At 43.7% G+C, this 24,993-nt stretch overlaps 1 protein-coding gene across 3 annotated transcripts; it reads left to right on the forward strand.

Moving 5' to 3' along the window:
• On the forward strand, window positions 1-24,993 carry LOC143767402 (oocyte zinc finger protein XlCOF8.4-like). 3 transcript variants are annotated; one of them, XM_077255719.1, is made up of 7 exons: window positions 1-83; window positions 9,946-10,095; window positions 10,225-10,404; window positions 10,489-10,612; window positions 10,696-10,793; window positions 10,988-11,078; window positions 23,167-24,993. In XM_077255719.1, exons 2-7 carry the CDS (start codon window positions 10,018-10,020, stop codon window positions 23,961-23,963), a joined length of 1,368 nt encoding a protein of 455 aa, XP_077111834.1. In that variant the 5' UTR covers window positions 1-83; window positions 9,946-10,017; the 3' UTR covers window positions 23,964-24,993. The 3 variants fall into 3 exon arrangements, with proteins under 3 accessions (XP_077111834.1, XP_077111832.1, XP_077111833.1); XM_077255717.1 differs by having other exon boundaries at window positions 80-238; XM_077255718.1 differs by having other exon boundaries at window positions 81-217.

Raw genomic sequence — 24,993 nt, forward strand, 5'->3', positions numbered from 1 at the left:
GACTCCTCCCCTCCTGTGACCTCATCCCAGGTCCTGTGCGCACAGAACAGCCATATATGTGGAGTGCGGCTCTGCAGGTGGAGGTAGGTGCTGGAGATTCCCCATTACTGGGCGGGGGCAGGGGGCAGTAACCTCCTAAATTCTGGTGACATTTCTTTCCTCGCTCCCATATAACTTACTGACGGCTGTTTCTTCTCCTCTGGAGCCGGAGCTTCTGGTATTTCCCGCTGATGTCGCCGTATGTCAGATGTTTATGAATCGTATTTAATAGAAGGTTCTGGGAACATGTAAATTATTAATGAGGCTTATTCCTTCTTTGGGGACAGATTCCCTTATAGTCTTCTTATATGTGCACACGGTCAGGAATGGCTCAGGATTTGATGCAGGTAAAATCTCCACCAAATCTGCATCTGAGGTCACTTGCAGGTCATCTGCGTTTTTGATGCATTTTTTCATTGCATCCTTTGTTTTTGTCACTTTAAATAAAGCTAATTGAAAGTTGGCTTCTGGGAAGGAAAAAACATTGATTTCCTGTTTGCAAATAGGGTATGTGCACACAGTCAGTAAACGCTGCGGGTTGGACGCTACGTACATCCGCAGCGTCCAGATGTTACAGCATAATGGATGGGATTTCATGAAATCCCATCTCCATTAACGAGGCTGAAGTTGGTTTCTTATTCGATCAGTTACTTATTCAGCAATTTTTTCTTTTCTGTTTTTTATAGGTTTGACAACAAAAAATAATCATCACAATAATAACATGCAATGCAGCGAGGTGCCCTGATGTGAATACACTTAAAAACAGCTACAAAAACTATAAAAATGGGCATGAAAGTGGGCACCAAAGGGAGTTAATGAAAGGGTTAAATGACTTTGGGCCACTGATATCACAGTGCAGGCATATAGAACAGGGAGCTCCACATCAAAACCAGGCCTCTCCAGCCTTTCCCAAATGCGTTTTGGGCATCAGAACTGGCATCAAAGTGGGCAAACAGTCAATTTTGGCCATTTGAATAAGTAACTGGTGTTTTTAAGGGGTGAAATTACTTTGGGCCACTGATCTCACACTAAGACTACACAGATAGTGATGCCCTGCATCAAACACAGGTCCCTCCAGCCTGGCTCAAATGCGTTCTGGACATCAGAACTGATATCAATGTGGACAGACAGTTGATTTTGGCCATTTGAAAAAGTATCTTATTTTTTTTTTTTTTTTTTAAAGCAGCAGAGGGAAAACCAGTGACTGGGGGCCGATGTTTATAACCTGGGAAGGGGTTAATCCCATGGAGCTTCCCAGGCTATTAATATCAGCCCACAGCTGTATATTTAGTCTTTACTGGCTATTAAAATAGGGGGACCCCACAAAAAATAACGTGGGGTTCCCCCATAATTAATAACCAGCAAAGGCTATGCACACAGCTGTGGGCTGATATCCATGGTCCCTTCCTAGGTTATTAATATTGCCCCCCCCCCTCATTACAAACAACTCATAGCTGCCTCAGAAATGGTGCATCTCTAAGATGCACCAATTCCAGCACTTAGGCTGGAGACACACTGGTGCGAGAGACGGCCGAGTCTCGCTGGTTAAAAGCAAGCTGTGGCACCTGCATTCCGGAGCGGAGCGTGCGGCTCCATAGCAATACATGGAGCTGCACGCTCAGCTCCGGAATGCAGGTGCCACAGCTTGCTTTTAACCAGCGAGACTCGGCCGTCTCTCGCACCAGTGTGTCTCCGGCCTTAGCCTCACTCTTCCCACTTGCTCTGTAGTGGTGGCAAGTGGGGTAATAGTTGTAGGGTTGATGTCACCTTTGTATTATAAGGTGACATCAAGCCCGGCTTAGTAATGGAGAAGCGTCAATAAGACACCTATCCATTACTAATCCTATAGTTGTTATAGGTTAAATAAAGACAGCCAGAATAAAGTATTTTGATGAAATAAAACACCACACAGTTTTCCCATCTTTATTGTACTCCTAATTCCTGCGACGCCCTCGATCTCCTGTAATAAGCATAAAATAATAAACCAACACTAATTTACATAACGGTGAATCTTGAGACACAGCCAGATGTACATGACACAGAAAGTGGAGGAAAGCACTGAGAGAGGTCCCCTCCTTTTTAATAAAAAAAAAATAATAATAATTTAAAAAAATAGCGTGGCGTTCCCCTATATATGTTAACAAGCCAGCGTAAAGCAGACTACTGGGACTGGTATTTCAGGCTGGTAAGGATCCAATATCCATGAATAGGGTTGAGCGAAACGGATCGTTGATTTTTAAAAGTCGCCGACTTTTGGCAAAGTCGGGTTTCGTGAAACCCGACCCGACTCCAGCGTGGGATTGGCCACGTGGTCGGCGATCTTGGCGCCAAAGTCCGGTCCTCAAGAGCCACCAATAGGTCATGTTTTCAGGATTTTCCCTTCACCATGACAGCACCGCACATGAGAGATGGCATCCGCCCCCAGGAACAGGAAACCTGCAGCAGAGATAAAAGAATGGGGCGGCCACTCTCTCCTCAGTTTGGTTTCCTGTTCCTGCAGGTGGACTCCTGTGGCAGAGCTCATACCTCCGGAGGGAATACCCTCTGATTCCGGTCCGGAGGCCGAGGTCCGCGGGGGGGGACCAGCCATGCTCGGCGGCACTGCGTGCGGTGCTGTCCGGGTGAAGGAGCTGCTGTACCGCGCCTTTTTTCCCCTCGCTGGACTCCCCGGCGACCGCTCTGGGCAGGAGGCAGGTCCGGGGCAGGGGGCGTGTCCTTCACTGACGCTGGCCGCCGAAGTGAAGGATGACGACTTCCGGTCGCGCCGGAAGTGACGTCACATGCCGAAGGAGCCGGTGTGCTGGACACTTCCGGGCGGAAGCTGTTCCAGAGGCGCGCACACCGCTCCTTCTATATGCAGGGAGCAACCGATTAGCCGCTGGTCCTCTACAGCACGCAGTTTGCCTGCTAGAATGACCGAACCAGCGATGGATCCGGAGATGCCTGCACCCAGAATGTCTGAGGAGGCGCAAGCTACAGCGGTATCCAGGGTCCTGGAGGGGTGAGTGCCTTTGTAAGGCAAGAACACACACACTGATACCCTATATACTGTGTCTTTTTAGGGAAGGAAAGCCACCTCCAAACAAAAGAATAGGGCTTGTCCACTATGTAAGGTGACACTCCCTAAGCTATATACCAAAAGAATCTGCCGGGCCTGTATAGATAAAACAGTTGCAAAAGAATCACCGTCCTTATTACAGAACATTAGGACAATAATACGGGAAGAAGTTAAATCCACAGTCAAAGAACAGCTGAAACATCATACGGCTAAAGAAAACCCCCTTCCCCCAGAAAGTGAACAAGGGTCGGACATAGATTCAGGGGATGAGCCGGGAGTGTTAACCCCCTCTGATGCCTCAGACTTAGACTCCTCGGATGAGGAGTATGGCCACCCGTATTTCCAGTCAGAGGATATTGGAAAATTGCTCAAACTAGTCAGAGCAACTATGGGGGTGGAAACCCCAAAGGAGCCGCGTCAGTTCAGGATAGCATGTTCAGTAACTTGGAGGGGAAGAAGCGAAAGGTCTTTCCCTTCCATGATAATATACTTAATCTAATTAAGAAAGAATGGAAAAAGCCCAATAAGAAGATCTCCATTCCTCAAGCCTTAAAACGCAAGTACCCCTTTGATGAAGCGGTATGTGAAAAATGGGAAAAGGCTCCTAAATTAGACGCCGCCATAGCCAGCACCTCTAAAGGGGTAGCATTGCCTTTTGAGGATATGGGTGCCCTAAAAGACCCCCTTGACAAGAAGGCAGATGCCTTTCTAAAATCAGCTTGGGAGGCATCAACATGGTCATTTAAACCCGGGGTTGCGGCCACTTGCACGGCACGTGCTATGGTCAAGTGGCTGGAGGAGTTAAGTGACCAAATCAAAAATAAGTGCCCACGAGAAAGACTACTGGAGGCATTGCCCTCCCTGCAAGGTGCCGCAAAATTCCTGGCAGATGCATCAATTGATTCTGTCAGAGGGGCCGCACGTGCTTGTGCTTTATCCAACTCTGGGCATAGAGCATTATGGCTGAAGAATTGGGCGGCTGACTTCCAGTCAAAAGTCAAACTCTGTGGAGTACCCTGTGAAGGGCAATATCTTTTCGGTAAAGCTCTGGACGAGATTCTTGAAAAAGCGTCTGACAAAAAGAAACGATTTCCACCTCCTTCCTTTCCTAGACGCCGATGGGAGACTTCCCGTTCGTCCTTTCGGGGATTTGGATACAGGGGGACCCGCGGCCGTTCAGATGACAGGTCTGGCCGGGGCAGACCTTGGAGAGATCGAAAAGAAAAGGGATTCCTTTTCAACAAGCCTCCCCCTAAGTCTGATCCCAAACACCAATGACGCCAGGATTCCGGTGGGGGGAAGACTCCGATGGTTTGTCCACCACTGGGCGGCACTGCCGGCTTCCCAGTGGATAACCAACCTATTATCAGAAGGTCTGAAACTCAAATTCTCCAACCTCCCACCAAATCGTGTGACAATGACCCAAGTGGCAGAAAAAAATCAGGCCACGCTGGAAAGAGAAGTTCATCTCCTCATACAAAAAGAGGTATTAGTAAAGGTTCCTCATCAGGAAATAGGGAAGGGGTTCTACAGCACCCTGTTCCTAACGCCAAAACCGGACGGCTCGTTGAGAGTGATATTCAACTTGAGGTCCTTAAATCGTTACATTCAAATAGAGAAATTCAAGATGGAGACTTTAAGGACGGCGATAAAAGTGCTCAGCCCAAACTGTTATATGGCAGTAATCGATCTTACAGACGCTTACTACCATGTGCCAATCGCAATCCAACATCAGCAATATCTCAGACTGCTAGTAAACCTCGGAAAAACTCCTACCCACCTACAGTATCAATGTCTTCCATTTGGGGTAGCCATAGCACCCCGTGTATTTACCAAAATTATTTCCGAAGTGGCGTCCTTCATCAGAAAAGAAGGCATATTACTGGTGCCTTATTTGGATGATTTCTTGGTGATAGCAAACAGCAAAGAAGATTGCGAGAAAGCAGTCACAACAGTTCTAGACGTGTTAACGAAATTAGGGTGGATGATAAATCTGAAGAAATCAAGACTTGTCCCAACACAGTCTCAAGAATTCCTCGGGATCCTACTAGATTCCATCAAACAGGAGTGTATCCTCCCACAGAGGAAAATACAGTCTATCCAACAGAAGATACAACTTTTTCAGCTGCAACGGTCTATCTCTCTACGGAATGCAATGTCGCTCCTGGGAGTTCTAACGGCGACAATTCCAGCAACATGGTGGGCCCAAAGCCACACGAGAGAGTTGCAATGGCAGGTACTAGCCGAGCAAGCAAGAAATCCTTGCAATCTGAATCGGAAGATTCTCCTGTCTCCAAGGGTCCAAGACTCACTAAAATGGTGGTTAAAACCAGAAAATCTGAGCAAAGGGGTACCATGGTCATTACAAAATCCAGTAGTCCTCACCACCGATGCGAGCGCATGGGGATGGGGAGCGCATGTGGAGGATCAGGTCCTACAAGGTCAATGGGAGCCCTCAATGACAACAGCGTCTTCCAATCTAAAAGAACTGTCAGCGGTGAGACAAGCGTTTCTTCAAATGGGAGAAAGAATACAAGGAAGGCATGTGGTGGTGTTATCCGACAACAACACAACAATAGCTTATATAAATCGCCAAGGGGGTACAAGATCACCATCCCTGATGGCAGAAGCCAAAGAACTTTTCTTGTGGGCCGAAAGCAACCTTCTCTCTCTAACCGGAACATACTTAAGAGGATCAGAGAATCAAGTTGCCAACTTCCTAAGCCGTCACCCGTTACATCAAGGGGAATGGGCCCTGAGCCAGGAAGTCTTTGGGGAAATATGTGCCAACTGGGACGTTCCAGAAATAGACTTATTCGCCACAAAACAAAATCGGAAAGTGAAGAAGTTCTATTCTCTAAACCCAAGAGAACAACCGGAAGGGGTAGACGCGTTTCTATACCAGTGGAACTTCCATCTAGCATACGCATTTCCCCCAGTACCATTAATCCCGACAGTCCTCAGGAAAATTCGGGAAGACAAGGCACGAGTAATACTCATAGCTCCCTTTTGGCCGAGAAGGGCATGGTTCACATGGCTCAGACGCATGTCTATCTCGGACCCGTGGATCCTTCCAGATACATCGGATCTCCTACACCAGGGACCAGTTCAACACCCTCAAGTACACAGGCTACATCTCACCGCCTGGAACTTGAGAGGGGACTTCTACTGGCAAAAGGATTCTCGAACCCTTTAATGACCACATTGCTCGCTAGCAGGAAAAAAGTCACCTCAGAAAAATATCAAAAAATTTGGCAAAAATTCTTGGAATTCTCGGGGCGACAGTTGTCCCAGACAAGCCAAGAAGTCCCGGTAAAAGAAATTTTAGAATTTCTCCAAAAAGGGTTGGAGAGAGGGCTATCTACTAGCACCCTGAAGGTGCATGTCTCCGCCCTGGGTGCGCTGTTTGATCACAAACTTGCTGACCACCCTTGGGTCTATAGGTTCATCCGAGCCTCCTTTACATCTAGACTAGTGTTGAGCATTCCGATACTGCAAGTATCGGGTATCGGCCGATACTTGCTGTATCGGAATTTCCGATACCGAGATCCGATACTTTTGTGGTATCGGGTATCGGGTATCGCAACAACATTAATGTAATAATGTGTAAAAAAGAGAATTAAAATAAAAAATATCGCTATACTCACCTGTCCGACGCAGCCGGGACCTCAGCGAGGGAACCGGCAGCGTTGTTTGTTTAAATTTCGCGCCATTAACCAATCACAAGCCGTGACGTCACGGGAGGCTGGACATGCGCGTATTTTGAAAAGCGCGCGTGTCCAGCCTCCAGTGACGTCCCGGCAACATGGCCGCCATTAACCAATCACAAGCCGGGACGTCACGGGAGGCTGGACATGCGCGTATTTTGAAAAGCGCGCGTGTCCAGCCTCCCGTGACGTCACGGCTTGTGATTGGTTAATGGCGGCCATGTTGCCGGGACGCGGACCAATCACAGCAAGCCGTGACGTAATTTCGTCACGGCTTGCTGTGATTGGTCCGCGTCCCGGCAACATGGCGCCGTGACCAATCACAAGCCGGGACCTCACGTAACCAAGTAAAAGCGCGAATTTTAAACAAACAACGCTGCCGGTTCCCTCGCTGAGGTCCCGGCTGCGTCGGACAGGTGAGTATAGCAATATTTTTTATTTTAATTCTTTCTTTTACACATTAATATGGATCCCAGGGCCTGAAGGAGAGTTTCCTCTCCTTCAGACCCTGGGAACCATCAGGAATACCGTCCGATACCTGAGTCCCATTGACTTGTATTGGTATCGGGTATCGGTATCGGATTGGATCCGATACTTTGCCGGTATCGGCCGATACTTTCCGATACCGATACTTTCAAGTATCGGACGGTATCGCTCAACACTAATCTAGACCCTCAAAATTATCTCCCAAGGTGGCTCCCTGGGATCTAAATTTAGTTTTAAATGCTCTAACTGTTTCCCCCTTTGAGCCTCTTGATTCTATTTCAATAAAATCTTTGACCCTTAAAACTGTCCTCCTGGTTGCTCTAACTTCAGCCCGCCGTACTTGCGAGCTGCAGGCTATTTCAGTGAACCCCCCTTACACTACCTTCCAGGATGACAGAGTAATTATCAAAACTGACCCGGCATTCCTACCAAAGGTCAATTCTAAATTTCATAGGGACCAGGAAATTATCTTACCCTCATTTTGTCCTCAACCAAAATCCCAGGGAGAGCAAACCTTCCATTGTCTTGATGTCAGACGCTGCCTGCTTCAATACATAGAAGCCACAAAATCTTGGCGTCTGTCATCAGCCCTTTTTGTCACCTTCCAGGGGACAAACAGGGGAAAAAAGGCCTCAAAGGCAACTATTGCACGGTGGTTGCGTACAGCTATTTCACTTTCGTATTCCTCTTCTGGCCAAATTCCCCCACAGGGTGTTACGGCCCACTCCACGCGTGCTATTGCCACATCCTGGGTGGAAAGGGCAAACGCCTCGGTGGAGCAGATTTGTAGTGCGGCAGTATGGTCCTCACCCTCTACCTTCTTCCGTCATTATAGGCTAGACTTAGGTCTTTCAAACTTGTCTTTCGAGAGAAAGGTGTTATCTGCTGTTGTCCCACCCTAAGGAGTCTTCTATTTCTTCCTCTCATGTGCGGTGCTGTCATGGTGAAGGGAAAAAATGATAATTACTTACGGGTAATTTGATTTTCCAGAACAATGACAGCACCGCATTAATTCCCGCCCTATCTTGGTGATGGTTGTGTGATTCACAAAAATAAATAAATAAATAAATAAATATATATATATATTACAGTTAGTCCTCGGGTTACAACGGTCTCGAGTTACATCGTTTCGTGGTTACAACGCTTTATACGATGCCTCGTTCCGACTTACACGGTTTGTGTCGTAAGTCGAACTACATGCAATAGAGTCCAGTACTGTACACTGTACCCGGTTACACGAGGAAAACGAGTCTCCTGCACGCCATAACACCCTAATTATGTAGGGTACTGTGTTAGGATAGGTGTTTGGATAGGCTAAGTGTTTGCAGTACTGTACTGTTATTATGGTACAGTACTGTATGAATGTATGGTCCGACTTACATCGAAATTCGGTTCATGACGCCGTGTAAGAACGGATCAATGACTTAAGTCGAGGACTACCTGTAATGTATATAAATAAATAAATAGATAATATATATATATACATACTTTTGAACATATAGATAAGAGCTAATATACAGCTATACAATGTAAATATGATACATGAATGTGTACTAACAAAGCGGTCATCTTCCATACTCTGAAACAAACTGAGGAGAGAGTGGCCGCCCCATTCTTTTATCTCTGCTGCAGGTTTCCTGTTCCTGGGGGCGGATGCCATCTCTCATGTGCGGTGCTGTCATGGTTCTGGAAAATCAAATTACCCGTAAGTTGTTATCATTTTTCCTTAGTATTGCACAGGTGATGGAATTATTGCCTGTGCAGGTGATGCAATTATCACCTGTGCAATACTAAGGAAATGCTGAAAACATGACCAGTGGGTGGCTCTTGAGGACCGAAGTTGGGGAACACTGAGGTGATTAACAGCAGCAACAGCTGTGTGCACCACAGCTAAATGTTCCCAGCCAGCATGGAAAGAGTCCTTAACCCCTTCAGCATTGAAGGAAAGGAAATCCATATAAATAGGAAAAGAATCACACCATCTTTAAAGAATACCTGCAATTCATTACTTGTGATCTTCTAACTCCAGGACTCCCAGGGGGATGTGACACCCTTGTGACACGCGCTCAGTTCTCCGTTGTCCCATAGACGATGTATAGAGATAGAGAGAAGCGCACACATCTCCTGGGGAAACTTCTCTGCGGTTCTACATACCGTTTGTATGAAGAAAAAAGAGGAATCCAGCTCCGGAATTAAAATTAAGAACATTTCAACATTTTAAAATTAGAAAGCTGCTTACAGATGACCAACAGATTATTGGTAAAGAACAACCATGAACTGCTAAACGCGTTTAGAACACTCTCTGTGTTCTTAGTCCTCAGCTCCACATCTTCTGAGACTGCTAGATCAGCTGCTGAGTTGTAATTTGATTTATTATTATGTTTCCTCCTATTATAGACAGTATGTCTATAATAGGAGGAAACATAATAATAAAACAAATTACAACTCAGCAGCTAATCTAGCAGTCTCAGAAGATGTGGAGCTGTGATTGGCATCTGGAAGTGAGGGGTAAATGCACTCAACCCTACAGAAGACTCGGATGAAATGCCCAGAAGGGCGACAAGCAAAGATTTCACATACTCCGTTCCAAAAGCAACAAATGTATTACATGGGATGCTTTATTACATTACATCGGCTCGTCTTTTTCCCATTCAGGTCCCTATAATATCGTATTAACTCAGTGGAGATCTTCTTTATAAGAGAATTTTCTTGGCTGACCCATCAAGGATGGATAGGGACAGGGACAAGATGGCGGAGAGGATATTACATCTCACCCTAGAGATCCTCTTCCGGCTTACTGGAGAGGTGAGAGATTCTGATGACGTCACATTACATCATTCTTATCTATGGGAATAACAGATGGACAGAACTGGAGAGGTGAGGACTCTGGAAAAGTCTGTAGTGAAAATTATTAATGTGTCTCTCCATAACCAGGATTACACAGTAGTAAAGAAGACCTCTAGTGAGTGCTGTGAGGACCCTGTGTCGGAGGAATGGAGAAGACCCCTGAGCCCAATCACAGGGTCTCCACCTCACCCCCTGATACATGAGGACATCAATGACCAAAGGATCCTAAACCTCACCTACAAGATGATTGAGCTACTGACTGGAGAGGTGACACTGCTGGGAATGCTGGGACATTATACAGTAACGCTATGAAAGGATAGGTGGGGATGATGGTATCATTGTATGTGTCAGGTTGCTGTAAGGTGTCAGGATGTCACCGTCTATTTCTCCATGGAGGAGTGGGAGTATCTAGAAGGACACAAAGATCTGTACAAGGACGTTATGATGGAGGTTCCCCAGCCCCTCACATCACCAGGTAATAGACAGGACTAAATACACACGGCCTATAATTATCTGTATGTAAAGAATCAGTTCAGACCCTGTATTTGTTTCCTCCAGTTCTATCCAGTAAGAGGACAACACCAGAGAGATGTCCCCGTCCTCTTCTTCCACAGGACTGTAAACAAGAAGATCCCAATGTTCCTCAGGATCATCAGGTAGATGGAGAGAAGTTGTCGTGAGATCTCCCCTATGATGTGTAGATGGCCGTGAAGGTCTTGTGCTCAGTCTTGTTCTATCCACCAGTATTATATGTTTTATACTTGTGTAATGAAAATGGTGGAGCCGGATTAGAGCTGATCATAGATGTGACTTCTTCATCTGTCTGTGACTTTTCCATTATTTGTTTCAGGGTGAAGATCAGCCCCATATTAATACTACAGAGATATATGTGAGGGGTGATGAGCGGTGTAAAGAGGAGATTCCTACAGATAACCACACAGGTGAGTAATACACACTAAATTCTACTCACTCACTGGTACAATTCTGTATATTATGGCACAAAAATATGTAAACCACGTAATAAAACCTCAAGCTTTTACCACTTTTACTTTTTAATTCCTTCCCGTTGTAAGTCGTAAATGTACAGTGGCTCAGTGGTTAGCACTGCAGCCTTGCAGCGCTCTAGTCCTGGGTTCAAATCCCACCAAGGACAACATCTGCAAAGAGTTTGTATGTTCTCTCCGTGTTTGCGTGGGTTTCCTCCGGGCACTCTGGTTTCCTCCCACATTCCAAAGACATACTAATAGGGAATTTAGATGGTGAGCCCCATCGGGGGCATCGATGATAATGTCTGTAAAGCGCTGCGGAATATGTTAGTGCTATATAAAAATAAATATTATTATATTACATCAGGCTCCTCATGTATAGAGCTGGGTCAGGATTTGTTGCTATAATGATGTAGCACTGCTGGAATCCAGTGGCCAAAATAGCAAGAGCAAGGAACAGCAAGCGGTAACTGAAGTCTTTGGACATAGCAAAGGAGTTGTAGGAAACAATCTGTAGATAAATTAGAACAGTCTCAGTTTAGAACGGCATGCCCCCTTGACCACTCATTGTGGATGCCACTATCCAAGATTGACCTCAAGATTTAACAGGATAACAGCTGCTGGCGGAGCTGGACTCGACCCCCGGCTGCTTGAGGCACATGATGGCTGAATAAGACAGCCAACATCTGCCAGAAAACAAATCAGGTTCAGTTTCTGGACCTGCTTCAAGAAGAGGACCCGAAATATAAAAATCCGGTGTATAGAAATATTAAACTAATTAAATTGTGCAGAATCTGCTAGTAAAAGAAAAATATTTAGTAAATAGAAAAGAACACCAGACTTGTGTTTTATTCTGTTGGCGCAACTCTCTAAACAAAGCGCAATAAAAAGGGATCAAAAGGACAAATGTACCACTAATTGGTATCCTTAAAACTGTCATCTCCCCACACCCTCATGCAGCTCCAAGGACAGAACAGTAAAAAACTTTTTTTAGGCTAAGTGCACACGTTGCAGAATTTCCGCGGCAATTCTGCAGCTCCTGCCGTGGGTATATCGCATGCGGAATTGGCATGCATATTCCCGCTAAAAAATAGTGTTTTGCAAGCATAATTAGCTTGCAGAATGCTAGCGTTTTCCAAGTGATCTGTAGCATTGCTTGGAAAACTGATTGACAGGTTGGTCACACTTGTCAAACATAGTGCTTAACAAGTGTGACCAACTTTTTAATATTGATGCAGCCTATGCCGCATCAATAGTAAAAGATAGAATGTTAAAAATAATTTTAACATTCTATCTAACCTTCACGTTATTCTCACCTTCCGCAGACAGCCGATCTCCTCAGCGGCTTCCGTTCCTATAGATGCTGTGTGTAGGACCTTCGATGAAGTCGCCGTCACGTGACCGTGACGTCATCGCAGGTCGTTCACACAAAGCATCTATAGGAACGGAAGCGGCCGCGTGCACCGTTGAGAGGCAGGAAGACTCCGGGGGCCATCGAAGGTGAGTAGATCACGATTTTTTATTTTAATTCTTTTTTTTTTTTTTTAACAATTATATGGTGCCCAGTCCGTGGAGGAGAGTCTCCTCTCCTCCACCCTGGGTACCAACCGCACATGATCTGCTTACTTCCCGCATGGTGGGCATAGCCTCATACGGGAAGTAAGCAGATCAATGCATTCCTAGGTGTGCAGAATCCCCGCGATTCTGCAAATTGAATGAACATGCTGCGTTTTTTCTGGAATGCGATTCCGCTCAGGAAAAAAATGCAGCATGTGCACAAAAAATGCGGATTGCATTCTATTAAATAGGATGCTTAATGTGAGCATTTTTTTTTTTGCGGTTTTATAGCAAAAAAACCGCAAAAAATCTGCTACATGTGCACACAGCCTTAAAGTTCTAATATTTTTTTTGCATCACTAAAATAGAAAAAAAAGATATAAGTTTTGTATCACTGTAACTGTAATCATACTGACCTGAAGAATCATGTTACCAGGTCATTTTTACCACACAATAAGCACTGTATAAATAAAATCCAAAAAATAACAGAATTACTTTTGTTTTTCACCACTTCATCCACTTGAGAGAATGAATGAAATTAATTCTGCTCAATATTAATATAAAAATGTATATTACTGATAACTGTATCACTTAATATTGGGCAGAATTAAGTATGTTATGTGTTTATAACACCTATGCTTCTTTTATGAAGCCACTGTACCTCACCAGCTCCCCCACATAGTGTGATTTCCACACACGCAGTATTATTATTTATTTATAGAGCACCATCGATTCCATGGTGCTGTACATGAGACAATACGACCGTATGATGCTTCCACAGCCCCCCAACATATTATGATGAGCCTGACACATGTGGGGCTTTGCACATCCCCCTCACATTCACAGCCGCCATACTGTATGAGGCCCCATACACCCCCCACAGACGATGACTGTTTTTACAGCTTCCCCCACATTCACATACTATGATGGTTCTCCCAGCCCCCCACACATGCTATGATGGTACTCACAACCCCCGACACACACTATGAAGGTCCTCATGACCCCTTCCACCACACGCTATGAAGGTTCTCACAGCCCCTCACACACGGTATTATGATCATCACAGCCCCTCCACAAAGCCTCCCACACAGAATGATGGCTCTTATAATCCCCCACAGACTGTATGATGTTCTCCAGAGCTAGTATGAGGATCATCACAACCCCCTACACAGCATTATATTCTTCACAACCTCCAGACATGGCATGACAGTCTTCACAGCACACCATTCATAGTCCCTCACACATAGTGTTGGTTCTCACAGCTCCTCATACATCACATGAGGTCCTCACAGCCCTCAGCCTATGATATGATGGCCCTCACAGCCACCCTATACATGGTGAGATGGTTCTGTCGGCCCCCTTTACCCTATGATCATTCGTGGTACAATTGACCGACAATAAAAAAAAAAATACTCATCTTGCCCCCGTTTCTTCTGCTCTCTAGTCTAGCCTTTGCACTGATTCTCCACAGAGCAGTCGCGACTTAGTGAGTGACATCTTTGCATCTGCTGTTTTAAGGTTCACTGGCTTAATGGTGTAAGAAGGAGTCGGTGGCTCCATCCTTTGAGGATGCTCTACACTGAACTTATAAAGAAAAAAGATTGGTGACAGGCATACTCAAACATGAACCTATGGAGAAGGCTGCCTCAACAGAACGGCCTAATACCATAATATATTTGTCAGTTGATAATTTAATTTTACTACAATGTGTGGAATAATTATAAGGCATCTTTTTTTGGAAGTGCATTGAACAGCAAGGTGGATTGCTGCTGAGGGAAAAAAAAATGTCTTTAAATCTTCAGCTTAGCGAGTGTGAACAAGCTGACTGTGACCGGAGCTTAAGTGCGAACGGCGGTAAGTGTGTGACTTGGGATTCAGTGACTTTGGATTCAGGGAGTTTCCGAGGGAGGAATTACTGAATTGCTATCTGTATTTTATTAATACTTTGCATTTATTTTTTATTTAACATTTCTGTCTGGTGCAATCCCCATTAGGAAATGTGCTCCACTATTGTTAATGCCATCCAGTGCACATCTTGCCACATGTATGCAATCCTTGATCAGCCGGATGTGCGAGATGTGAGCACGTTGTGCATTTGTAAGTCCAGATTCTTGATCTAAATGTGCAGCTGGCAACACTGAGCAGATGCTCAATGGGATAGATGAGGGGGCGATGGTGGGATGGAGCTGCAGGAAAGTGAGGCAGCAAGCTGGGTGACAGTTAGAAGGCCGGGTAGAGGGAAGAGTGCCAGGGAGACAAGTCCTGATCTGGCACACCCCAATAAGTTTGCTAAGTTGGCAAATGAGGGGGGTGCCAGTACTGCTGCAGCAAGGCATGTCCTCTGAAAGCCGGAGGAGTGTCTGCTCCAGTAAGGAGGTAAGTAGGAGAGCAGGGCAGGCCAGAGAGGTGCTGGTAGTGGGGGACTCAATTATTAGGGGAACAGATAGGGCAATCTGTCACAAAGACAGGGATCGTCGAACGGTGTGCTGCCTACCTGGCACTTGAGTCCGACACATAGCTGATCGGGTGGACAGATTACTGGGAGGGGCTGGTGAGGACCCAGCGGTCATGGTGCACATTGGCACAAATGACAAAGTTAGAGGTAGTTGGAAGGTCCTTAAAGATGATTTCAGGGAATTAGGCTGCAAGCTGAAAGCAAGGACCTCCAAGGCGGTATTTTCCAAAATACTGCCTATACCACATGCCATGCCAGAGAGGCAACAGATTAGGGAGGTTAATAAGTGACTCAAGAATTGGTGTAGGAAGGAGGGGTTTGGGTTCCTGCAGAACTGGGCCGACTTCTCAGTTGGCTACAGGTTCTACGCTAGGGATGGGCTGCACCTCAATGGGGAGGGTGCAGCTGTGCTGGGGGAGAAAATGGCTAGAAGGTTGGAAGAGTGTTTAAACTAGGGATTGGGGGGGAGGGTATTCATTTTATAGGAGGGGAAGATAGTGCTGATAGTGACCTGGGCAAAAATTAAGAAAGTGGGGGTGGCATGGGGGGTGGGGATAGAACAATTAATAATTTAAGAAAGCACAGAGGTACAGAGAGATACATAAAGTGTATGTATACTAATGCCAGAAGCCTCGCCAACAAAATGGAGGAATTAGAATTAATGTTGTTGGAGCATAATTATGACATGGTGGGGATATCTGAAACATGGCTGGATGAGAGCCATGACTGGGCTGTTAACTTGCAGGGCTATAGCCTGTTCAGAAATGACCGTACAGATAAGCGAGGGGGAGGGGTGTGTCTGTTTGTAAAATCATCCTGCGTGATAATATAGGTGAATTTAATGAAAATGTAGAGTCCCTGTGGGTGGAGATAAGGGGAGGGGGAAAAAATAATAAATTACTGATAGGGGTTTGTTATAAATCTCCAAAAATAATGGAAGCAGTGGAGAATATCCTCGTAAAGCAAATAGATGAAGCTGCGACTCAAGGAGAAGTCATTATTATGGGGGACTTCAACTACCCTGAAATAGATTGGGGAATAGAAACCTGCAGTTCCAGTAAAGGTAATCGGTGTCTGAAAACTATGAGAGACAATTACCTTTCACAACTGGTTCAGGACCCAACAAGAAGGGGGGCACTGCTGGACCTAATATTAACCAACAGGCCAGACCGCATAGCAAATATAAGGGACTTTTTGAATGTAAAATTTCCTGGAATCCTTAGCGGACATCATATCCCATTAGGAGAGATGTGCCTAAACAGTGGAAACCCCCACAAGTGACCCCATTTTGGAAACTAGACCCCTCAAGAAATTGCACCATTCAATTTGTTGTGAAATTTCTCCTGAGTAAACCGATACCCCATATGTGGGGGAATACTACTTTTGAGGCACAGTGAAAAGCTCAGAAGAGAAGAGGGCGCCATATTGGAGTTCAGATTTGGCTGCAATGGTTTGAGTCCATGTCACATTGGCAGAGCCCTTGAGGTGCCAGAATAACAGAAACCACCTACACTCCCCAATCAATTCATCTAGGGGTGCAGTGATCATATTGACACTACATGTGCCCCACAGAATTTTATACCATTGAGCAGTGAAGAAAGAATAACAATAATTACAATGTTGTTATAGCCCCAAGTTTTTAATTTTTCTAAAGGGTAATTGGAAATTTTTTTTACAACAAACTAAGGTCCATTTTTTCCGGGGTGCGCCAATACCCTACATGTAATCGGTAAATATTTTTCTGGCACAGTGCAAAGCTCAGAAGGCAAACAGCACCAGATTTTACTGTTATGGTTTGCAGGTGCCATGACCCATTAGGAGAGCCTATGAGGTGCCAACACAGCAGAACCCCCATTAAGTGACCCCATTTTGCAAACTACACCTCTCAATGAATTCATCTAGGGGTGCAGTGATCATATTGACACCACGGGTGTGCTACAGAATTTTATACCATTGGGCAGTGAAGAAAAAATAACTATATTTTTACCAACAAAATGTTGTTTGAGCCCCAGATTTTACATTTTCACACAAGAAGTGGGTAAAAATGGCACAAAAATTGGTCCCACATTATCTACTGAACATGGCAATACCCATATGTGGCTGAACAGGACTACTTAGCCATACGGAGAGACTCAGGAGGATAGGAGTGCTATTTCCCTCTTGGAGCGGATTTTCCTATAACATTTTGCAGACTCCATATAGAGCGCCCCTAATTGCTAGAAGATTAAACATCCCCCCTTCAAGTGACCCCATTTTTTAAATTATACCCCTTGGGGAATTTATCTACAGGTGTAGTGACGATTTTGACTTCATGGGTATTTTCCAGAAACAAACGGCAATGAATGTTGTGGAGTGAAAATTGCAAACAGCCATTGTAGTGACCAGTACGCTATAGTGACCAGTACGTTATGCAAAGCCCGTGCTTCTGGAGGCATGCACTTGTAAGTTAGGTGGGCACTCATCACTTCAGAAATGCCAAACATGGACATTATGGACACTATATGTGGTTTAAGCACACTGTGGGGCTCAGAAGGGAGGGAGCATTTGGATTAGGGAACGGAGAATTTGCTGAATTTCTTTTGGCGGGTGAAGAGCCATTTCACTTTTCCAGAGCATTTGTACTTCCAGTAATGTGGAAGCCCCTATATTTCCGTTAACAGATGACAGATCTGAGTGGGGACTTGCTTTTTTTGTGGATTGAGTTGAAGCTTTTACTGTGAACATTTTACATAGCGTTTGGGATCACATTTATCTGGATCTCTACGCTGAGCACTTACTTTGGGGTTTTCATCTAAATCTCTGAGTGACGTGATTCAGATGAAACCCCCGAGGGATCCATTCACTATAATGAGGCAGCAGAGTTACTCTGAACTCTGTCTGGCCTCTGTTCAGCAGTGTCCTTCTTTTCAGAAGTGCACAAAACTGTGGATGACGGCACTTTTATGCAATCCTAAAAAGACGGACACTGCAGGATCACAGATACTACAGCATCAACAACGCCTCCATCTGCCTCATTATAGGGAATCTTCCTCCAGGGGTTCCGTCTGAATCACGTATTTCAGAGATTTACACAGAAACCCTGTGCAAGCCCACAAATATTTACTTCTGAATACAATATCTTATGATTTTTTTATTATTATTTTTGATTTTTTTTTAAAAAAATATTTTTTTTACTTTGTCCCACTATGGGACTATCATTTTTTGCTGACTGATTGCTTGTACAGCATGGGGATGCAGCAGCTGCACTGACAGAAAAAGTTGTTGATCATGCAGTGCGCACGATCAAGCAACTTTCCTAGGTCTGGTGACCCGGATGTCATCATGATGACATCGGGTCACCATGGCTACAATCGGGACCCCGCGTCATGCCGCGGGGTCTCCGATCCAAGGGCAGAGGGGCTTTTATTCCTCTGCCAGCTCCATAATGCTATCGCGTTCGATCGCAGCATTTAGGGAGGTAATGTGCCAGGAGCGGTGCGTGATCGCTCCTGGCACTTGGTGCCGGGTGTCAGCTGTCAGAATCGTGATGATGTAATAATCCGTCCCTGGTCAAATAGGCCCAGGGCACAGGGATGTATTATTATGACAAATGTCAGAAAGGGTTAAGGTTCAGATCTTTGCATAGCAGTCCTTATTGCAACATAAAATGTCAACAATATTGGGATTGATGTTAAATAATTTTTTAACCAGGTACAGTTGTCGGGCATATCGCCCCACTTGTAATCCTACCCTGGGCTTGCCAGGTTCCTTGGATCACTTGACTTCTGCTTCCTTTACCATGCTAAGGTTTAGAACCAGTTCCTATATATTTCAGTTGTTGGTAAGGTAATTTAACAAGTACAAAATATTTCTGTGAGGGCACGGGCAGTGGTGCAGTGTCCTATCACTTAAACCAAGGAACCTAGTTTAAAAGAGAAAATGCCATCAAACAATGGCACTAACCAAGTGCCAATACAGATAAACAGGTGCCTTGGTTGCATTAATATTAGCAGTCAATCATATAATGAAAAAAGAGGGGTAAGATCAATTGGAAAAAGATAATAGTACTGGAACAATCTCACCAATTGTCGAGGATAGGAAAGATGAAGCCCCAATTTTGCTTCGATGGAGAAATCCGTCACAGCATGACCTCAGGAGACAATTCCCTGTCCATCCCTGGCATACTGGGGCTCAGCAGGGATGGGGCACATTTGAATTTGGGAGCACAGAATTGGCTGAATTTCTTTTAGTGGGCAACAGCCATTTTGCTTTTCCAGAGCCTTTGTGCTACCAGTAACATGGAAGCCCCCTATTCCATTAACAGATGACAGACCTGAGTGGGGACTTGCTTTTTTTGTGGCTTAAGTTGATGTTTTTATTGGGAACATTTTGCAAAACATTTTGAATCACATTTATCCAGTGCTCTACGCTGAGCATTCAAATTGGGGTTTCCCTTTAAATCTTCAGGTAACGTATTTCAGATGAAAAGGATGAGGAAGACACTCGCTATAATTAGACAGCAGAGTTACTGTGGGCTCTGTCTGGCCTCTGTTCAGAGGTGTCCTTTTTTTCAGAGGTGCACAATACTGTGGCCGATGGCACTTTTATGAACTCCTAGTAATAAAAAGACGGACACTGCCCAGGTCAGATGGCGTCCACGGTGTCTCCATCTGCCTCATTATAGGGAATCTTTCTCCTGGGGTTCAGGATAAATGTGAGCTGAGCCTTACTGCGGTCTTTGAGAGGCAGAAATAAAAAATCAACAGCAGGTGAAGAATTTGGTATATTTATTTTTAACGCCATTCCTCATACTTTATAAGTGGTTAGACAGCTTTATTCTTCAGGTTGGTGCGATTACAACGATACCAGATTTACATCAGGCTTTAATGTTTGGCTGCTGTCACACACTAAAAGACGCTTTTTTTTCAAAAACAAGTTTTGCATCCCCATATTTTGAGAGCTATAATTTTTCCCTACTTTTGCCGACAGTGTCATATGAGGGCTTTTTTTTTGTAGGACGAGTTGATGTTTTTTATTGGTACCATTTTTGGGCTCATGACATTTTTTGATCGCGTTCTATTTCGATTTTTGGGAGGCAGAATAAACAAAAACCAACAATGCAGGAATATTTTTCTTTTTGGCTGTTCCGTGTGTGGTAAAATTGATTAGGCAGTTTTACTCTGTGGGTCAGTACGATTATAGCGAGACCCGATTTATATTGTTTTGTTTATGTTTTGGCGCTTTTACACAACTAAAACTATTTTATAGAAAAAATTATTTTTGCATCACTTTATTTTGAGAGCGATAAAACTTCTTTTTATTTTTTTGCTGATGAAGCTGTTTGGGAGCTTGTTTTTTGCGGGGCAAGATGACGTTTCAGAGATACCATTTCTATTTACATTCGTCTTTTTTATCACGTTGTATTCCACTTTTTGTTTTGTGGTATGATTATAAAGCATCATTTTTTGCCACGTGTTTTTTTTCTTTTTTTTTTTTAAGGTGTTCACTAAAGGGGTTAGCTAATGGGACAGTTTTATAGGTCGAAATAAGTGAAGAGAGTCAGCTCACCACATTGTAGGAATACAGATCAGGAGTCTCGCATGGAGGTCCGGAGCCAGGCAAAGTCTTCAATGGAAAAAGAAACAGAGAGCTCCTAGCATTGAGAGCTGGGTGTCAGCTGTCAGAATCAGCTGACACCTGTCGGCAATCTCCCGCACACAGCCCCCTGTGAGCGGGCGATCACCATGACGTATGTATACTGCATTGATCGGGAAATCCTTCCCGACTATGATTAATGTGAAAATGAGGGTCTGAATTTAGCTTACCGAGGGGCGGCAGCAGCGTTTGAGCGGGGTCAGAGGAGGCAGGAGCATGGGTGGCGCTGCTAGAAGCCAGCGGTTGTTTGAATGGGGTGATACTGCGCACTCTCAGCTGAGAGGAGGGTGTGTCCTGGCGGTATGAGTCAGAATCCATTGATCTCCTGGTAGCCATTGTTGGAGGTGCGAGGCAGAAGCTGAGACCAAGCTGGGTATCAGCTGTCAGAATCATCTGTGAGCAGGCCATTGCCATGACTTATATAAACAATTGGAGCAGCACTTTAGTAATAATATTAGATAGATCAAAAGTGCCAAATGCCTAAGTAGATACATGCAAGAAAGCAGAGAAAACCGGCATTAGTAGGCACCAAAGGGCCTGAGTGTGGAGGTCAATAAGGGCATATGAGCGAGACAGTGCAAAGTGAAAATGTATAAAACCATTTTATAAAGGGGGCGGTGGAAACAAAGGCTGAACCACCTCTGTAACGTCCATATAATAATAATAATAATAAATGGACATGTAACAATCTCCCACAAGAAATACAAAAAATCATATAGCAATACAAAGTAGATACCGTATATATAAATGCATTGCTTAACCCATAATCATGACATGTAACTAGAAGACAGCAAAATGCATGATAACAACCATACAACAATGATAGACAATACAATATGAAAATAAATGAATAGAATATATGTGAGCTTTCCCACAGGGTGGATACCTGTAATGCCAATCAAATCAAGATACTAATACGTAACATTAAAGGAGGGAGGCACAACAGAGTCATGTAATGGGAATACAGGGGAGAGAGCAGCACGCCACACATGTTGCGCCACACTGGGTGGCTTCCTCAGGAGTATAGTGAAGATACAGAATTGGTGAGATATATACATAAGCCAGTGAAGGGAGGCTGAGTTTTGATTGGAGAAGACAGTATTAATTAATCCAGCACATGGGTATACCTAAGTTGATCCAATATGTGACCATACCTGATATCAAGGGTATAGGTCCATGTGTACCTGAATAGGCACCCACTCCCGGCATCAATACACCTCGGTCATATTGGAACGCATATAGCGCTCCACGGCAGCGGAAGCAGTCATACTGGAAGTTGTCACCGCTCACCAGAAGTGACGGTCAACGTCCGCCCTGGAACACATAATGCGCTCCACAGGGACGAAAACAATACATGCCAGAAGTCGTCATATGTATTTTACATGCCTTTCAAATTGGAACACATGGAAAGTTATAATTAGATGAAGGACATCTTAAGGGGCGTAACTACAATGGGACAAGGGCAATATGTAAATCACAGAATACGGAACATAGAAAAATACACACATGCATAAAGAGAATATATATCACATTATGGATGATTGCCAGAAATTAATGCAGGAGACAAAATTTCCATAGCATGAGAGGAAAGGGTCAACCAGTGAAACTGATATATATTGCAAGGTGACTTACATTTATAAAACCCCATGTATTGGAGATCTTCATTAATGCTCTTTGGAGAGACACAGTCTAATTGATAAATCCAACAACATTCACAATGTAATAACACCGGGGTGATATCCATCCCGATGTTATTAGAAATCATATCCAAATCCACAATTCTAGTACCACCAATTTTGCATTGATGGTGCTACTTATAGTATGCAGCCACCGTAGACAGGATCTTTCCTTGTCTATGATGTTTTTTGGCCAAGGCAATATGAGAAAAATGGGTCCAGAAATGTGGGTGACTCCTATTTGACTTCTTGGAAACTGCATTAAATAAGGAAGTGGGAGTTGCCTCTTTGTGTATCTTGGCTCCCTGTCTAAAGTTAGAACAGATACTTCTTAGGTGCTGTCATGAGTTTTGGGAAAATCAAATCACCAGAAAGTATCATTTTTCGACTTAAACCAGGTTTTCCTCTGAAGACAAAGTTGTTGGCATTTGAAGACCAAGTTTACAGGTTATGAGTACAACATGGTGAAAAGATTGAATTGGGTGATATCCAAAAGTTAGGCATGTGGTACCTAAGCAGTCGGTGAAGTACGATAGAGATCAGGAGTAAGCCGTGGTCAATTGTAGCCTAATGTTGCTGTCTATATCCTAATCAGTTGTAAATCATATTTTCCTATCCTACAAATAGCATAGAGAATACTCTACGTAATAACATAATTGAATAAATATACTTCCAATGCAGTGTTATTGAAAAATACTAAACATGTTTTTATTTCTGGCAGATGGCTGTACCAGGAGCTCCAAGGCATATTTAATATTTTCAGATTTTAAAGCAGATGATTATGGAATCATACCGGATACATATGAAGACTATGCCATTATCCCAGATATACCTCAATGTGTCCTATCTTCTGATTCATCAAATACTTTTAAGCTAAATAAAAATAATGGAAGGTATGGTGAAGATGAAGGAGGTCACAGAGAGGAGAAGCCAATTTCATGTTCAGAATTTGGAATATGTTATGGTATTAATTCAAGACTTGTTCAACAAAATAGGAGTGACTCGGTAGAGAAGCCATTTTCATGTACTGAATGCAAAAAAGGTTTTAAAAGGAAATATGATTTCCTTAAACATCAGAGAATTCACACAGGAGAGAAGCCATTTTCATGTCCAGAATGTGGGAAATATTTTACAGAGAAATCAAATCTTGTTACACATCAAAGGACTCACACACAGGAGAAGACATTTTCATGTCCAGAATGTGGGAAATATTTTAAAGTGAAATCTTATCTTGTTAGACATCTGAGAACTCACACAGGGGAGAAACCATTTGCATGCTCAGAATGTGGGAAATGTTTTAAGCAGAGATCAGTATTAGTTATACATCAGAGAACTCACACCGGGGAGAAGCCCTATTCATGTTCAGAATGTGGGAAATATTTTATAAAGAAATCTAATCTTGTTACACATCAGAGAATTCACACAGGTGAGAAGCCATATTCATGTTTAGAATGTGGGAAGTGTTTTAACCAGAAATCAAATCTTGTTGTACATGAGAGAAGTCACAAAGGAAAGTAGCTGCCACACTTTTTAAATAATTTTATAGACAAAGTTAATACATCAGTTACTGTCAAAGTACCAATAAAGAAAAACTCCCAATAAACATCTGTTATCAAAAATCAAACAGAATATATATTACAACTATATATATACATATATATATTGTAGCAACATTTTGAAGGGGTTGTCCAGTGATTGACTTCCACTGGATGAAAAAATGTCATGGAGAGATGGTGCTATACTTTTTTTCATCAAGTACTTTTTATTAAGGCATTTATCAAACAATGTAATACAGTCTGACACAAACTTCAGACAGATACCAAAATTACAAAGCGGATTGATACATTTTTGTTAAATATGCTTATTTCGCACATTTATTTAATCAAGACTATTCACCAGGTGCGTTACTCTTAAAGAAAAAAATGTCATGATGTTTTCATAAAAAATGTAGTGGTTTATTGAATTGTCCACAGAAAAACCACATTGTAGCAAAACATAAAAATAGATAAAATAGTTACAAACAGATTGTCCACTTGTTCCTATCAGCGCTTGTTCCTCATCATTTCTGAAATGGAATAGAAGTCATATTTCTTTCATGAAGTAGAATCATGGCTACCAGCCAGCTGTTTCTTTCTTCTGTGACTTGTCCGACGTCCATGGAGAATGATGGTGAAGGCAGGAGGTGACAGATCCCACGTGACAGCCCCCCTCCTCCTAAGAGCTGTGTTTATAAATGTGTCCCACAGATCACGTGTTCTCTCTATATGGTGTTAACTTACCGTATATACTCGAGTATAAGCCGACCCGAGTATAAGCCGACCCCCCTAATTTTGCCACAAAAAACTGGGAAAACTTATTGACTCGAGTATAAGCCTAGGGTGGAAAATGCAGCAGCTACCGGTGAATTTCAAAAATAAAAATAGATGCTCCATGCCGTTCATTATGGCCCCATAGCTGTGCCATATGGTGCTCTGCACCTTGCATTATTGCCCCATAGCTGTACCATAGAAAGCTGTGCCATATAGTGCTCTGCACCGTTCATTATTGC

Source organism: Ranitomeya variabilis, chromosome 4 (genome assembly GCF_051348905.1).
Source record: "Ranitomeya variabilis isolate aRanVar5 chromosome 4, aRanVar5.hap1, whole genome shotgun sequence".
Lineage (NCBI taxonomy): Eukaryota > Metazoa > Chordata > Amphibia > Anura > Dendrobatidae > Ranitomeya > Ranitomeya variabilis.

Bases quoted from the DNA above. Each gene is read 5' to 3' on its own strand.
- LOC143767402 (XM_077255719.1), top strand. From the start codon at position 10,018: ATGGATAGGGACAGGGACAAGATGGCGGAGAGGATATTACATCTCACC. The intron at 10,613-10,695 runs GTAATAGACAGG...TGTTTCCTCCAG, and splicing joins CCAGCCCCTCACATCACCAG to TTCTATCCAGTAAGAGGACA. The intron at 11,079-23,166 runs GTGAGTAATACA...TATTTCTGGCAG, and splicing joins TCCTACAGATAACCACACAG to ATGGCTGTACCAGGAGCTCC.